General features: G+C 35.7%; 1 protein-coding gene across 1 annotated transcript in view; it reads left to right on the top strand.

Moving 5' to 3' along the window:
- MYO7A (myosin VIIA) overlaps nucleotides 1-16,694 on the top strand; it is a 151,872-nt gene that overhangs the window by 95,929 nt on the left and 39,249 nt on the right. Inside the window, exons 29-30 of the mRNA XM_051987061.1 lie at nucleotides 2,975-3,202; nucleotides 6,117-6,287. Coding sequence (XP_051843021.1) covers nucleotides 2,975-3,202; nucleotides 6,117-6,287 — 399 coding nt within the window. The remainder of the gene's footprint in view (nucleotides 1-2,974; nucleotides 3,203-6,116; nucleotides 6,288-16,694) is intronic.

Raw genomic sequence — 16,694 nt, 5'->3', positions numbered from 1 at the left:
AATCAGCTATATCTTTCAGAGATGATAAGGTTTGGGATCCTAAATGTAGAAGTAAAGGAGAAAAGCCTGGATTCTAGTTTAATAATTGGTTGTTAATATGATAAAAAAATTCCCTCAGCAGACTTCAGAGAGTTACATAATTACATTATAGGTTAGTAATTATTCCCCTATTACACACATACACACACTTTTTACTCATGTAGCCCTGAGCAAAATATTTTCCTGCTGTGGGCCTAGATGTGGGAGTTGTACTATATGATCTCTGAGCTTCCCTCCAGCTTTAGAGTGATACTTTTTGATACTGTTTCCTAGAGAGACAACATAGTATATTGAAATGTGTGCTGGGCTTGGAGTCACAAAACTTAGTACTTGTGTCTCTTTCTTTCTGGTTATATGGAATTGAACAAATCATTTCACACTTTGAACTTCAATACCCTCATCTTTTAATTATGGTAAAAAATTCTCATACTCTCTCCCTTCTAGGGTAGGTGCTTTGCAAACCTTAAAGTACTCTAGAAATATGAGTTATTTGTTATTTTTATTTTTATTACTCCTGCTATGGAAAAAAAAAAAAGCACTGACATTTGACTCAACTGCATTTCAGTAAGCAACAAATATGAGTAAGACTAAGAGATAGGAGGCAACTGGATAGTGCAGTGGATAGAGTACCAAGCCTAGTATTAGGAAGACCTGAATTCAAAATTGCCTCAGATACTCACTAGTTATGTGATCCTGGACAAGTTATTTAACCCCATTTGCTTCAATTTCTTTATGTGTAAAATGAGTGGGAGAAGAAAATGGCAAACTTCTCAAGTGTCTTTGCCAAGAAAACGCCAAGTGGGGTCACAAAGAATCAAACAGGACTGAAGAACAACAATAAAATGAGGAGGAGATCATATCCAGTGCTGGGGACATAGTGATAAAATCTGTGTTGCCTGATCTCAAAAAGCTTATATATTGTTGGCTAGGGTAGCAATGGCAGAATATGACATTTCCCTAGTTAGGAATAATCAATCAACAGGCACTAAACAATGGGGATACAAGTACAAAGAATGAAACAATTCCTTTTCAAAAACAGTTTACATTTTAATGTAGAAAATGAGACATACATATAAAAATACAGCATAAATAAATGAATAAATATAGATATGTAAGAATGATGATGTAGATATGTAATAATAATATACAAGGTAACATAAGAGGGAGGACACCAGCAGGTAGGAGGAATAAGGAAAAGCTTCATGTAGAAGATGGTGCTTGAGCTGTGGCTTAAAGAAAAGAGAAATTAGATTCAATGAGGCTAAAATATGGATGGAATACATTCCTGATACATTTACAAATAAAACAGGGTGTCCCAAAAGTCTTAGTGCATCTTTTGGTTTGAATAACATCAGAAATATAAATGCTACATGATTACAAAAACCCATCCTTTGGAAATTTATTTAAATTTCTTTTACATTTATGTAGTTCAAGGAATTTTTTGAATGATAAATTCTAAATCTGCATTTGAATAAATCAGAGCACTGCATTTTTTTAAAAACTTTTTATTGACAGAACCCATGCCAGGATAATTTTTTACAGCATTATCCCTTGTACTCACTTCTGTTCCGATTTTTCCCCTCTCTCCCTCTACTCCCTCCCCCAGATGGCAAGCAGTCCTTTATATGTTAAATAGGTTACAGTATATCCTAGATACATTATATGTGTGCAGAACCGAACAGTTCTCTTTTTGTACAGGGAGAATTGGATTCAGACGGTATAAATAACCCAAGAAGAAAAACAGAAATGCAAGCAGTTTATATTCATTTCCCAGTGTTCTTTCTTTGAGTGTAGCTGCTTCTGTCCATCCTTGATCAATTGAAACTGAATTAGCTCTCTTTATCGAAGAGATCCACTTCCATCAGAATACATCCTCAAATAGTATTGTTGTTGAGGTATATAATGATCTTCTGGTTCTGCTCATTTCACTTAGCATCAGTTCATGTAAGTCTCGCCAATCCTCTCTGTATTCATCCTGCTGGTCATTTCTTACAGAACAATAATATTCCATTAACATTCATATACCACAATTTACTCAACCATTCTCCAATTGATGAGCATCCATTCATTTTCCAGCTTCTAGCCACTACAAACAGGGCTGCCACAAATATTTTGGCACATACAGGTCCCTTTCCCTTCTTTAGTATCTCTTTGGGGTATAAGCCCAGTAGAAACACTGCTGGATCAAAGGGTATGCACAGTTTGATAACTTTTTGAACATAGTTCCAAATTGCTCTCCAGAATGGCTGGATGTGTTCACAATTCCACCAACAATGTATCAGTGTCCCTGTTTTCAGGGCATTTAGCATTAAACATTCCACGTGCAAGTTTCTGGATGACAGAGCAGTGGACTAGTAGAAAAGGCCATCTTTATCATCTGATCTCTCCATTGGATTTTTTCTTGTAGGTAAGGACAGAATTGTTGTGTGGACACCAAAACTTAATTCTTTAGATGATGAAAATCTACAATTGCAACCAATGCATATATTCACTGAATAGCAATTACTGAAATTTTTTGTAAAGTTCAAAAATTGAATAGAGTGGTGACTAACACATGATAATGGTTATGTGGAAATGTAACAAGAAACAGCAATGTTTTAAAATGTAAATTTTTAGACTTTCAAATGTTGTTTTTATATATTTGCAGCATTTGTACTTCTGAAATTATTAAAGCTTAAAACTGTCCTAGGATTTTTGGGATAACCTGTGTGATCAGAGGCTAAGGATAATTCAAAGTTTTAGGAAAATCTGAAGGTATTTTTATTCAGCTGTGGGTGGAAATCAAAGAGGCTGCATACATATTAAAGGCACCTGCATCACTCCTATTATTATTGTCGTTATCATTGTTGTTGTTAGCAAACCATGATATAGTAAATGTCCTACCTCCTTTGGTCTTTTGTTTCCTCACTATTGACCTCATCTTGCATCTGTTCAGGTGTCATCTTTGGGCAGTGGAAATGATCATGTCATGGATGCCATCTCCCAATGTGAACAGTATGCCAAGGAGCAGGGAGCCCAGGAGCGCAATGCTCCATGGCGGCTTTTCTTCCGCAAAGAGATATTTACACCCTGGCACAACCCTCGTGATGACAGTGTGGCCACCAATCTCATTTACCAACAAGTTGTACGGGGAGTGAAGTTTGGGGAATACCGATGTGAGAAGGTAAGTGTGCTTACCTTTTCTTCCAGATTATTACACCTTGGTGATGAGGAAGAAAAATGGGAAAGGTTGGTGGGTCGATCAAACCTGAGAGTGTAAATCTTCTCACTTCTTCCCTGTGAATAGGAAATCTGTCATTTCTTAGATTTTTTTTCTTCCATGAGATTAGATTTAGAATGGTGTCTAATTATTCTGGTCAGCGGCTGTTTCTTACTAGTGGTTATTACCTTCTGGTGACTTGACCAGACCAGATCAATCCCCTGACTTTCTGCTACGTATTTATTTGGATAGTACAGCTAGATACTAGCATTCACTGCTCCAATAGTTCTAGGGATCCTTGCCTTCCAGAAACATAGATACCTAACATCTTTGTACCTATGTCAAATACTCAGACCCAAAGCACTTTATAAAACTTATGTCTAGAGCCAAATGAAGAAAGAATCCTAGAAACTATAAGAGTAGAGTCTGGGACGGTTTAAGTTTCTCCCTGAGCATGCGTCTAGTTGCCCAATAGTCGAGACTTCAGGATCATCCTTTGTTTTTCACTTGCACGCAACCCAGCTATCTAATCCATTGTGGAATTTTGTCATTTATACCTTCACATATCTTCTATCATCTCTTTTTTTCTACTAACATAGCCACCAAACTAGTTCAGATCCTCTTGCTTAAATATTTGCAATAGTCTTCTAAATTATCTCCTTACTAATTGATCTCTTCTAACTCTAATCCATTCTCTATTCAGCTACCAAGATGATGTTTCTCAAGTCCAAGTCTAACTATGTTACTCTCCTGCTCATTGAGCCTCAGTGGCTCCCTAATACTTCCATGATCAAATATAAAGCTTTCTGCTTGCCATTTTAAGCTCTTCATTCCCTGGCCCTTCTTTATCTTTCCTCTACACATCTATCTTCCTTCTACACATTCTACAAGTCAGCTACCGTCCAGTTGTTCCTCATCAGGATGTTACTTCTCTTGCCTCTTTAACTAGTTGTCTACCATATCTAGATTACTCCCTTCCTCATGTCTATCTCTGGCTTTCTTAAAGATTAAACTCAAATCCTGACTTTTCTAGGAAGCCTTTTCCTGTTCCTCCTCAGCTGTTATTGCATTTCTCTCTGAGATCACCATCCATTTACTCTAGACATAACTTGTATGTATTTTGTCACTTACATATTATGGTCTTCTTCTTCCATGCTTCCTGAAGACAAGAATTATTTTTGGCTTTCTTTGTGTCCTCAATGCTTAGCACACTACCTGGCACATGATAGGTGCTTAATAAATGCTTGTTAATTGACAAACCATAGATCATAGAATATTAGAATTGGGAGGAATCTTTGAACATAGAATATATCTTCTGAATTAGACTGAAAGTTCCCTGATTACAGGAACAGCACCATCTCTTAGACTCCCCTCAGCATTTGACTAAGCATAGAATTTCAATGCTGAAAAGGGCTTTAGAACTAGAGGGAAACTTAGAAACCATCTCATCTAATTTTTCCATGAGGAAATGAATAGTCCAGATGGAACTACCCTATGGCGACACAATAAGTTGATGTACAAATCAGAATTTGGTCTCAAATATTTATCCAATGAAATAGCTATTCTTTTTAATTTAATTAATTTAATTTTAATTTAATCAATTTTAATTTTAAATTAAAGTAATTTAATTTAATTTAATTAATTCACCTCATCAGGTGCTATTCCTGTAATCAGGGAACTTGCAGTCTGATTCAGAAGATATGACTCACAAAAAATATTGTGAAATTTTTTCCCACAATTAAGGAAATTAAGGCATCTAGATGGCTTAGTTGATAGAGCACTAGCCCTAAAGTCAGGAGTACCAGCCCTAAAGTCAAGTATGGCCTCAGACACTTAACATTTCCTAGCTGTGTGACCTTGCACAAGTCACTTAACTCCAATTGCCCTGCAGAAGAAAAAAAAATGAAAAAAATGGAGAATAACACAAAACAATGAAATCCAGGACACGGGGAAAAGATAAGACCTATGAGTCCAAAGACCTCAGTCCTAGTACTTGTTTCTTCCAGCTTGTGGAAACTTGGACAAATCCCTGTGTCTATCTAACTCATCTTGTCAAATAAATAAATACAAAAATAAGACTGGCATTTCCTACTTCATCAGATTGTTGTGAGAAAAGCACTTTGTGAGTCTTAAATCACCAAATAGCTATAAATTGTTTCTGTGAGACCAGAAAGGCACTTCGGTCTTGCATGGGCATTTTCAGTGTCTCTCTGGTCCCTCTCTAGGATGATTCCTTCTCCCTAAACACAGTAGGTAAATCCTGAGCACAGTTGCTATGTAGCAATGAAGATGTTTAAAAAATCAAAAGGACAGGAATGAGAATGTGATTCCAGGTATCTTATTTCCCGTTTTTAAACCTCAGATTTTTTTTTTCTCTAAGATGGGTGCAATACTCCTTATATTACCTATTTTTTATTGAGGATCAGATGACTTCATACATGGGAGAATGTTTCTCAACTATAAGTGGGCACAATATTAATGTCAGTTATTGTGAACCAGGTCTAACTTAATTCAGAGCAATTCTGAATTGCTCTGAAGGTTTGAAACACAATAAGGAGAAGAAAGGAGAGAAAGAAGGGCAAGGGAAAAGAGGGATAACCTCTACCACAGTTATCACTCTAATGCCCAGCAGCTCTGTTCCTCCTCCCCAAGATCAGTTGTCTAGCATTTTGCTTATTGTATCCCTAAGAGCTAAACAAACCTATTAAAGATCTTATTACATAAGAATAAGGGGAAAGGGTGGCTCAGTCTGGGTTGGAGAAGACAGGAGAGTCTTCTCAGAGGAGGAGGCTTCATTCTCTCTCCCTCTTTTCCCTCTCTCCTTTTTTCCCTCTCTTTCTCTCTCCCTCTGTCCCTCTCTTCCCTCTCTCCCTCCCAGGAAGATGACCTGGCGGAACTGGCTTCCCAGCAGTACTTTATTGACTACGGATCAGAGATGATCTTGGAACGACTCTTGAATCTAGTCCCCACCTATATCCCAGACAGGGAGATCACACCACTAAAAACCCTGGAGAAGTGGGCCCAACTTGCCATTGCTGCTCATAAAAAGGTAAGGAGATGATCCTCTGTAAGATTCTTAGAGGCAAGGGATTTTTCTTGGAAAGAAACTTGGTCATGGTGTTTAAGAACTATACTCAAGTCTGGCTCTGCTACTGCTTTGCAGAATGACCAAAGGAGATGTGGTTCATTTGGGAGGGCAGAAGCAAAAGATTGAGGGACATCTGCAAGACAGGTAAAGGCTCCAAGATAGTGAGAAGTGGGACACAGCTAGAAAGGATCATTGGAGTTTCCAGATGAAAGGACACCTGGAAGCTATAAGGATTAGTACAGATGTCAGCAGTCAAGAAGTGTGGATTCTACCAATTCTCCCTGTGCAACAAGAGAACTGTTCGGTTCTGCAAACATATATTGTGTCTAGGATATACTGCAACATATTTAACATATATAGGACTGCTTGCCATCTAGGGGAGGGGGTGGAGGGAGGGAGGGGGAAAATCGGAACAGAAGTGATTGCAAGGGATAATGTTGTAAAAAAAAATTACTCTGGCATGGGTTCTGTCAGTAAAAAGTTATTATAAAATAAATAAATAAAAATAAAGAGAAAAAAAAAAGAAGTATAGATTCTAGTCTCAGCTTTGTTGCTTATCAGTATGGGCAAATAACTCAGTAATCAGTTTCTATATTTTATGCACCTAATCTGTTCCACTGATCAATCATTGTATTTCTTATTCAGTACCAAATAGTTTTGATGATTACAATTTCCTAATATAGTTTGAGATCTCATACTATAAGGCCCCCCTCCTTGTCATTTTTTCATTAATTCTATTGATAGTCTTAACCTTTTGTTAACCTTCAGATAAGTTTTGTTTTTTTTTTTTCTAGCTGTATATAGTAATTCTTGGTAGTTTCATTGGTATGGCATTGAACAAGTATATTAATGTAGATAGCATGGAGATCAAGCATAATGGCTTGAGCAATTAATAGTCCTCCAATTCTATCTTTATTTGTGTGAAGAATGTTTTGTTAACTGTGTTTATTTAGTTCCTGTATGTGTCTTGGTAGGTAATTCCCAAGTATTTTAAATTAATTTCTGTTTTTATTTCTTCCTGATGGGTTTTTTTTTGGTAATGTATAGAAATGCTGATGATTAGCATGAGTTATTTTATATCTTGAATTTTTGCTAAAGATGTTATTTAGACTAGTTCTTTAATTGGTGCTTTAGGATTTTCTAAGTAAACTATCATATCATCTACAAAAAGTTGTAGTAATAAAAAGAAATACAATGAATTACCATAAGCAATGAAGAAACAAAAATACAACTTTATAGTTTCTGGAAATATGCTGTTCAAGCTTCTTTTTTTAAATCATGACTTTCAGGTAGTACAATAATTCTTAAGTTATCACTCCTTAAACTATTTTTGAGAACATTTGTTTTTCTTGTGAGAGATTTCACATTTTCTTCTATTTTTTTCTTCTTTTGATTTTGTTTTATTTATTTCTTTTCTTTTTTTATTAATAGCTTTTTATTTACAAGTTATCTGCATGGGTAATTTTACAGCATTAACAATTGCCAAACCTTTTGTTCCAATTTTTCCGCTCCTTCCCCTCTCTCCCTCCCCTAGATGGCAGGATGACCAATACATGTTAAATATGTTAAAGTATAAATTAAATACAATATAAGTATACATGTCCTAACCGTTATTTTGTTGTACAAAAAGAATTAAACTCTGAAATAGTGTACAATTAGCCTGTGAAGGAAATCAAAAATGTAGGTAGACAAAAATATAGGGATTGGGAATTCTATGTAATGGTTCTTAGTCATTTCCCAGAGTTCTTTAGCTGGATGTAGATGGTTCATTCAGTTCATTACTACTCCATTGGAACTGATTTGGTTCATCTCATTGCTGATGGCCAGGTCCATCAGAATTGATCATCATATAATATTGTTATTGAAGTCCTGCTCATTTCACTCAGCATCAGTTCATGGAAGTCTCTCCAGGCCTTTCTGAAATCATCCTGTTAGTCATTTCTTACCGAATAATAATATTCCATAATATTCATATTCCACAATTTATTCAGCCATTCTCCAATTGATGGGCATCTACTAAGTTTCCAGTTTCTGGCCATTACAAAGAGGACTACCACAAACATTCTTGCACATACAGGTCCCTTTCCCTTCTTTAAGATCTCTTTGGGATATAAGCCCAGTAGTAACACTGCTGTATCAAAGGGTATGCACAGTTTGACAACTTTTTGAGCACAGTTCCAAATTGCTCTTCAGAATGGTTGGATGTATTCCCCCAACAATGTATTAGTGTCCCTGTTTTCCCACATCCCCTCCAACATTCCACATTATCTTTCCCTGTCATTCTAGCCAATCTGACAGGTGTGTACTGGTATCTCAAAGTTGTCTTAATTTGCATTTCTCTGATCAATAATGACTTGGAGCATCTTTTCATGTGGCTAGAAATAGTTTCAATTTCTTCTTCTGAGAATTGTCTGTTCATATCCTTTGACTTTATCAATTGGAGAATGGCTTGATTTCTTATAAATTAGAGTCAATTCTCTATATATTTTGGAAATGAGGCCTTTATTAGAACCTTTGACTGTAAAAATATTTTCCCAGTTTATTGCTTCCCTTTTAATCTTGTCTGCATTAGTTTTGTTTGTACAAAACCTTTTCAATTTGATATAATCAAAATTTTATATTTTGTGATCAGTAATGATCTCTAGTTCTTCTTTAATCATAAATTCCTTCCTCTTCTACAGGTCTGAGAGGTAAACTATCCTGTGTTCCTCTAATTTATTTATAACCTCATTTTTAATGCCTAGGTCATGAATCCATTTTGACCTTATCTTGGTGTATGATGTTAAGTGTGGGTCAATGCTTAGTTTCTGTCATACTAATTTCCAATTTCCCCAGCAATTTTTGTCAAACAGTAAGTTCTTATCCCCAAAGCTGGGGTCTTTGGGTTTGTCAAACACTGGAGTATTAAAGTTATTGACTGTTTTGTCCTTTGAACCTAACCTATTCCATTGATCAACTAATCTCTTTCTTAGCCAATACCAAATGATTTTAGTAACTGCTACTTTATAATATAATTTTAGATCTAGGCCACCTTCATTTGATGTTTTTTTCATTAATTCCCTTGAAATTCTTGACCTTTTGCTTTTCCATATGAACTTTGTTGTTATTTTTTCGAGGTCATTAAAATAGTTTTTTGGGAGTCTGATTGCTAAAGCACCAAATAAATAGATTAGTTTAGGGAATATTGTCATCTTTATTATATTTGCTCTCCCTATTCAAGAGCATTTAATATTTTTCCAATTGGTTAGACCAGACTTAATTTATGTGGAAAGTGTTTTGTAGTTTTACTCATAAAGTTTCTGATTTTCCCTTGGCAGATAGATTTCTAAGTATTTTATACTGTCAGTAGTTACTTTAAATGGAATTTCTCTTTGTAACACTAACTATTGGATTTTGTTAGTGATATATAAGAATGCTGATGACTTATGTGGGTTTATTTTGTATCCTGCAACTTTGCTAAAGGTGTGGATTATTTTTAATAACTTTTTAGTAGAATCTCTGGGGTTCTCTAAATATACCATCATATTATTAGCAAAGAGTGATAATTTGGTTTCCTCATTGCCTAATCTAATTCCTTTAATCTCTTTCTCAACTCTTATTGCCAAAGCTAGCATTTCTAATACAATATTGAATAGTAATGGTGATAGTGGGCAACCTTGTTTCACTCCTGATCTTATTGGGAGTGGTTACAGTTTGTCCCCATTACTTATGATGCTTACTGATGGTTTTAAATAGATGCTATTGATTATTTTAAGGAAAAGTCCATTTTTTCCTATACTCTCAAGTGTTTTTAATAGGAATGGATGTTGGATTTTATCAAATGCTTTTTCTGCATCTATTGAGATGATCATATGGTTTTTATTAATTTGGTTATTAATATGGCCAATTATACTGATAGTTTTCCTAATATTGAACCAGCCCTGCATTCCTGGTATAAATCCTACTTGATCGTGGTGTATTATCCTGGGGATGATTTTCTGTAGTCTTTTTGCTAATATCTTATTTAAGATTTTAGCATCAATATTCATTAGGGAGATTGGTCTATAATTTTCTTTCTCTGTTTTCAACCTACCTGGTTTAGGTATCAGTACCATGTCTGTGTGGAATCTGGTAGGATTCCTTCATTCTCTATTTTTTCAAATAGTTTATATAGCAATGGGGCTAATTGTTCTTTAAATGTTTGATAGAATTCACATGTAAATCCATTTAGTCCTGGGGATTTTTTCTTAGGGAGTTGATTAATAGCTTGTTCTATTTCTTTTTCTGAAATGGGACTATTTAAGCAATTAACTTCCTCCTCTGTTAATCTGGGAAGCCTATATTTCTGGAAATAGTCATCCATTTCACTTAGGTTATCAAATTTATTGGCATAAAGTTGGGCAAAGTAACTCATTATTTCTCTAATTTCCTCTTCATTGGTGGAAAGTTCTCCCTTTTCATTTTTAAGACTATTAATTTGATTTTCCTCTCTCCTTTTTCTAATCAGATTTACCAAAGGCTTATCTATTTTATTGGTTTTTTCATAAAACCAACTCTTAGTTTTATTTATTAGTTCAATAGTTTGTTTTACTTTCACTATTGTTAATTTCTCCTTTTAATTTTAGAATTTCAAGTTTAGTATTTGATTGGAGGTTTTTTCCTTTGGTCTTTTTCTAGCTTTTTAAGTTGCAAGCCCAATTCATCGATCTTCTCTTTCTCTATTTTATTCAAGTAAGCTTCTAAGGATATAAAATTTTCCTTTATTACCACTTTGGCTGCATCCCACAAATTTTGGCATGATGTTTTATTGTTTTCATTATCTTGAGTGAAATTATTAATTGTATCTATAATTTGCTGTTTCACCCAATCATTCTTTAAGATGAGATTATTTGGTTTCCAATTACTTTTTAGTCTATTTACCCTAACTTTTTGTTGAATGTAGTTTTTATTGCATCATAATCTGAAAAGAAAGCATATACTATTTCTGCCTTCCTGCATTTAATTTTGAGGTCTTTATGTCCTAATATATGGTCAGTTTTTGTATAGGTTCCATGAACTGCTGAGAAGAAAGTATATTCCTTTCTGTCTCTATTCAGTTTTCTCCAAAGATCTATCATACCTAATTTTTCTAATATTCTATTTAACTCTTTAATTTCTTTCTTATTTGTTTTGTGGTTTGATTTATCTAATTCTGAGAATGCAAGGTTGAGATCTCCCACTATTACAGTTTTGCTGTCTATTTCTTCTTGCAACTCTCTTAATTTCTCCTTTAGGAAGTTAGATGCTATGCCATACCATAAGGAGGGCTAGCCCTGCTTTTCTGACTTCACCTGAAGCATAATAGATTCTGCTCAAGCCTTTTACCTTTACTCTATATGTATCTCCCTGCTTTAAGTGTGTTCCCTGTAAACAACATATTGTAGGGTTCTGATTTTTGAGCCAGTCTGCTATCTGCTTCCATTTTATGAGAGAGTTCATCCCATTCACATTTATGATTAAAATGACTAATTCTGTATTTCCTGCCATCTGATTATCCCCAGACTATGCTTTTCTTTTTCTTGCCCTACCCCCAATCCTCTTTCCCAGTTTTAAACTCATGTGCCCTACTTGTATCACGCCACTCATCCTCTTTAGGATCCTTCCCTTCCCCCTTTGAATCTCTTCCCCTTTCTTGTACCCTTCCCTTATTACTCTTTTCCTTTCCCCTTTTCCTTTCCCCTTTTCCTCTCCCTCTTTTTAATGAGGTGAGAGAAGATTTTCTGTAAAACAACTATGTCAATTATTTTCTCTTTGAGCCAAATCTGATGAGAGTAAAATTCACACAATGTTCCTCCCCCTCTCTAAATTCCCTCAGATATAATGTTTCCTTTGCCTCTTCATAGGATGTAGTTTCCCTCTTTTTATCCCGCCTTTCCCCCCTTTTCTGACATTATACCCTTTCCATTTCTACTTCCCTTTTTTATGTTATATCAGTAAAATCAAATTATACATATAGTTTTTTTGTATATCCACAACAGAAATACAGTTCTCAAGAGTTCCTTTTACCTTTTCTGCTTCTCTTGAGTCCTATGGTTGGAGATCAGATTTTTTGTTTAGTTCTGGTTTTTTTCTTAGAAACAAATGGAATTCATCTGTTTCATTAAATGTCCATCTTCTTCCCGAAGAAAATGCTCAGCTTGGCTGGGTAGTTTATTCTTGGCTGCATTCCAAGTTCTTTTGCCTTTTGGAATATCAGATTCCAGGCCCTTTGATCCTTTAATCTGGAGGCAGCCAGATCTTGAGTGACTCTTATTATGGTACCTTGGTATTTGAATTGTTTTTTCCTGGCTACTTGTAATATTTTTTCTTTAGTCTGAAAATTCTGAAATTTGGCCACAATATTCCTTGGAGTTTATTTTAGGGTCTTTTTCAGAAGGTGTTTGATGAATTCTTTCAATGCTTATTTTACCTTCTGGGTTCTCTTTGATAATTTCCTGTAAAATAGTATCTAGGCTCTTTTTTTCATCATAATTTTCGGAAAGTCCAATAATCTCAGATTATCTCTCCTAGATCTATTTTCCAGGTCTGTCATTTTTCCAAGTAGATATTTGATGCTTTTCTCTAATTTTTCATTTTTTTGGTCTTCCTTCACTGATTCTTGATGTCTCAATGAATCATTGATTTCTATTTGTTCAGTTCTGATTTTTAATGAGTTATTTTCTTCATTAGCTTTTTTTACTCCTTTTTGTATATGTCCAATTGAGTTTTTAAATGAGTTGTTTTGCTCTCTGGAGTTTTTTTTCCATTTCACTATTTTTTTTTTTAGTGAATTATTTTCTTTTTCCAATTCACAAATCCTACTTTCTTGCGAATTCTTTATCTTTTCCAATTCACAAATCTACTTTCCTTGGATTTTTTAAACTTTTCCAATTCACGAATTCTGTTTCCCTGCACTTCCTGGGAATTTTTTATCTTTTCCAATTCATATTTCAAGAAGTTGTTACTTTCTTGCAAAGCTTTTCTTTCCTTTCCCCATTTTTCTTCTAACTCTCTTTTGAGACTTTTAATGGTCTCTTCTAGGAGAGCATTATGTAAAGGGGGCCAGATAACATTCCTCTTTGGGGTATTGTCTGGAGGTTGTTTGCTATTAGTCTCTTCGGGGTTGCAAACCTGCTCTTTTTCTGTATAGAAGCTATCGATCATCCATTTGATTTTTTTTACTCATTTTTTAAAGCCTTTAGGATCTGCCTTTAGGGTCTGCCTTCAGGGCAAGGGGGTTGCCAGCTTCCTCTGAAAAGCAGGGAAAGATATAAAACAAGCTGCAAGCAGCAAGGTATGGGAGTGCTCTGGGCAAAAGTTCCCCCAAACTGGAAGTGATTCAGCACTGGCGGAGCTGCAGAAGTGCCCAGTGGAGAACCCGCTGTGTGCTTTAGTGACTGCCCTAAGGCTAGAGACTAAGCAGTGAAAGTGTCACTATCCCAGTCCAAAGCCCCCAGTAGGGCTGTGGATATTAATAGATGACCAGGGAATAGCCCTGCTCAGACTGGAAGTGTCTCTGTCCCGAAATAAGTCGCTCTGCGGCAGTTCTATTACCCCAGGCTGAGCCTCTCACTGTACAGATTAGAGACTGCCCCAGGCTGTTCCCCCTTGCTGTACAGGTTTGTAACTGTCCCAAGGAAAAGCCTTGTACTGTGGGTTGGGGCTGCACAGTTGTGCTGTGATCTATGCTGAGTCACTTCCGGTTTTGGGTGGATAAAACCAGATCCTGTTAGGTTCTGGCATTTTTTAGAGTGGCTTTGTAGGTAAAGCCAGATCCTGTTAGGTTCTGGCATTTTTTAGAGTGGCTTTGTAGGTAAAGCCAGATCCTGTTAGGTTCTGGTGGTTTTTAGAGTGGCTTTGATTTCTCTGCTGATCTACTGTTTTGCAGAGCAATCAGTCTATGCCAGTGTTGTCTCTGTAATTTTCTAACCACAGAGACCACTCCTGCCCAATCTGCACAACATGTTAGCCTCTAGTTCTCTGCCTGCTTGTGCTGATCTTCTCCCTGACCCTTCAGGACAAACCTTTTCAGATGAAATTCCAGATTATCATCAGCTGGTAAGTTGTTGTACTTCTAGTCTTCATGGGTTTTACCAGTCAAGTGCTATTTTTGAGGCTGACTTTAATAATTGGTCGTGAGGGTATGAGAGAGCTTAGAAAGTTGCGTGTGCCTTCTCCGCCATATTGTGTTTTATTTATTTCTTGATATCTCATGGAGTCATTAGCTTCCACTTAACCAATTCTAATATTTAAGAGGTTATTTTCTTTAATGAGCTTTTGTATTTTTTTCAATATGCTCAATTTTGATTTTTAGGTAGTTATTTTCTTTAGTATTTTTGTTATCTTTTTTATTAAATTGTTCATTCTCTTTTCAAAAATTTCTTGCATAGCTTTCATTACTGTTTCTCAATTTATCCTTTACTATTCTTATTTGATTTTTAAAGTGTTGTTTTGCTCTCTAAGAAAATTTTTTTAAAGAAAAAAATTCAGCCTTTGGGACCTTTGGGACACATATTCAATACATATTTTTCTTTAGGGCTTTGCTTCTGGATATTTTCAAATCATTATCTTTTTCTGTGTTTGTGTCCTGATCTTCCTTGTCACTATAGTTTTTGGTCAAATTATTTTGTTTTTGTTTATTCATTTTTCCAGTCTACTTCTTGACTCTAGACTCTATGATGGGTTGAGCTCTGCTTACTTCTAGGGGGAGTGATTGGCTTGAATCTGTCATTTATGTCTTTCTACTGCTTTCACAACTCATGAGGAGAGCCTATAAGTTGTCAATGTTTCGAAAGTAGTATGATCTGGAGAGAAGCGTCAGTATGACTTGCACCTCCCACTACCATTTCTGCCTATTTTGACATCATTGCTGCTCTCTGCTTTCCTGGCCAATTTTTATCACAGTGTTGAGAGATCTGTCTGTCTTCCTGAGTTGCTCTGGGCTAGAAAAATGACTTTTTCTTGGCTTTCTTAGTCAGGATTTGGTTTGGTACACATTCTAGATTGTTGTAGAGGGGGTGTGTTGGGAGAACTAGACAAAAATACTGGATTTCATTGTATCATCTTGCCTCTGCCCCAGAAACCACTTGGAAATGCAAAACAAAGATGGTACAGATTTAAGGTTGGGTGAAATTCAGAGAATAAAAATGAGGCATTGATGAAAAGCCTTTAAAAAATAAAAATTACTAAGATAATATAAGATATTACAAAACTGTTGTTATTGAGTGTTATTGATGATGATAGTTTAGTGATATTTAGGGTTATGGTTCTGAATGGTGCTTGTGGTAATCATATTTGGGTGATGGTGATAAGAAAGTTGAAGATGCTGCTGCTGCTTTTGGTTATGATGAGAATAAGTACTAGTTCAGTCATTTTTCAGTCATGTCTTACTCTTATGACTCTATTTGGGTTTTTCTTGGCATAGATAGTATAGATAGTTTGGCATTTCCTTCTCTAGCTGATTTTACAGGTGAGGAAACTGAGGCAAACAGGGTTAGATTACTTGCCCAAGACCACACAGTTATTAAATATCTGAGGCCAGATTTGAATTCAGGGAGGTGAGTCTTCCTGACTTCAGGCTCAGTGCTCTATCCATTAAGCCATCTAGCTACCCTAAAAATAAATATGGTAGAAGTATGATGATGATGATATAATGATGATAATGATGCTGATGGTGATGAAGATAAGGAAGAAAAGAATGGTGATGGTGGTGATGGGAAAGACAATGATGTTGGTGATGGTGGAGTGATATTGAAGTTGCTACTATTGATGTTAATTTCGATGAAGATAAGTGTGGTAGTAGTAATGGTGATAATCATAATGATGGTGGCAGTTAAGATTATGATAAGGAAAATGGTAGTGGTGGTGGTGGTGATGGCAAAGACAATGATGTTGATGATGAAGAGCATGATGGGATGGTGTTGTTAAAGATGATGTTGCTGGTGATGGTGATGATAATAGGGATGATGATGGGGGGGATGATGGTGATGATAAATCTAATGATGAGAAATCTATGATAAATCTTTTTTTTTTAATTTTATTTTATTTAATAATAACTTTGTATTGACAGAATCCATGCCAGGATAATTTTTACACGACATTATCCCTTGCAATCACTTATGTTTCGTTTTTTCCCCTCCCTCCCTCCTCCCCCCCCCAGGATGTCAAGCAGTCCTATATATGTTAAATATGTTGCAGTATATCCTAGATACAATACATATTTGCAGAACCGAACAGTTCTCTTGTTGCACAGGGAGAATTAGATTCAGAAGGTAAAAATAACTCGGGAAGAAAATAAAAAATGCAAATAGTTCACATTCATTTCCCAGTATTCCTTCTTTGGGTGTAGCTGTTTCTGTCCATCATTTCTCC

The sequence above is a fragment of the Antechinus flavipes genome, chromosome 3 (assembly GCF_016432865.1).
Source record: "Antechinus flavipes isolate AdamAnt ecotype Samford, QLD, Australia chromosome 3, AdamAnt_v2, whole genome shotgun sequence".
NCBI lineage: Eukaryota > Metazoa > Chordata > Mammalia > Dasyuromorphia > Dasyuridae > Antechinus > Antechinus flavipes.
The sequence above is the reverse complement of the archived record's forward strand: the minus strand, read 5'-3'. Positions and strand labels throughout refer to the sequence as shown.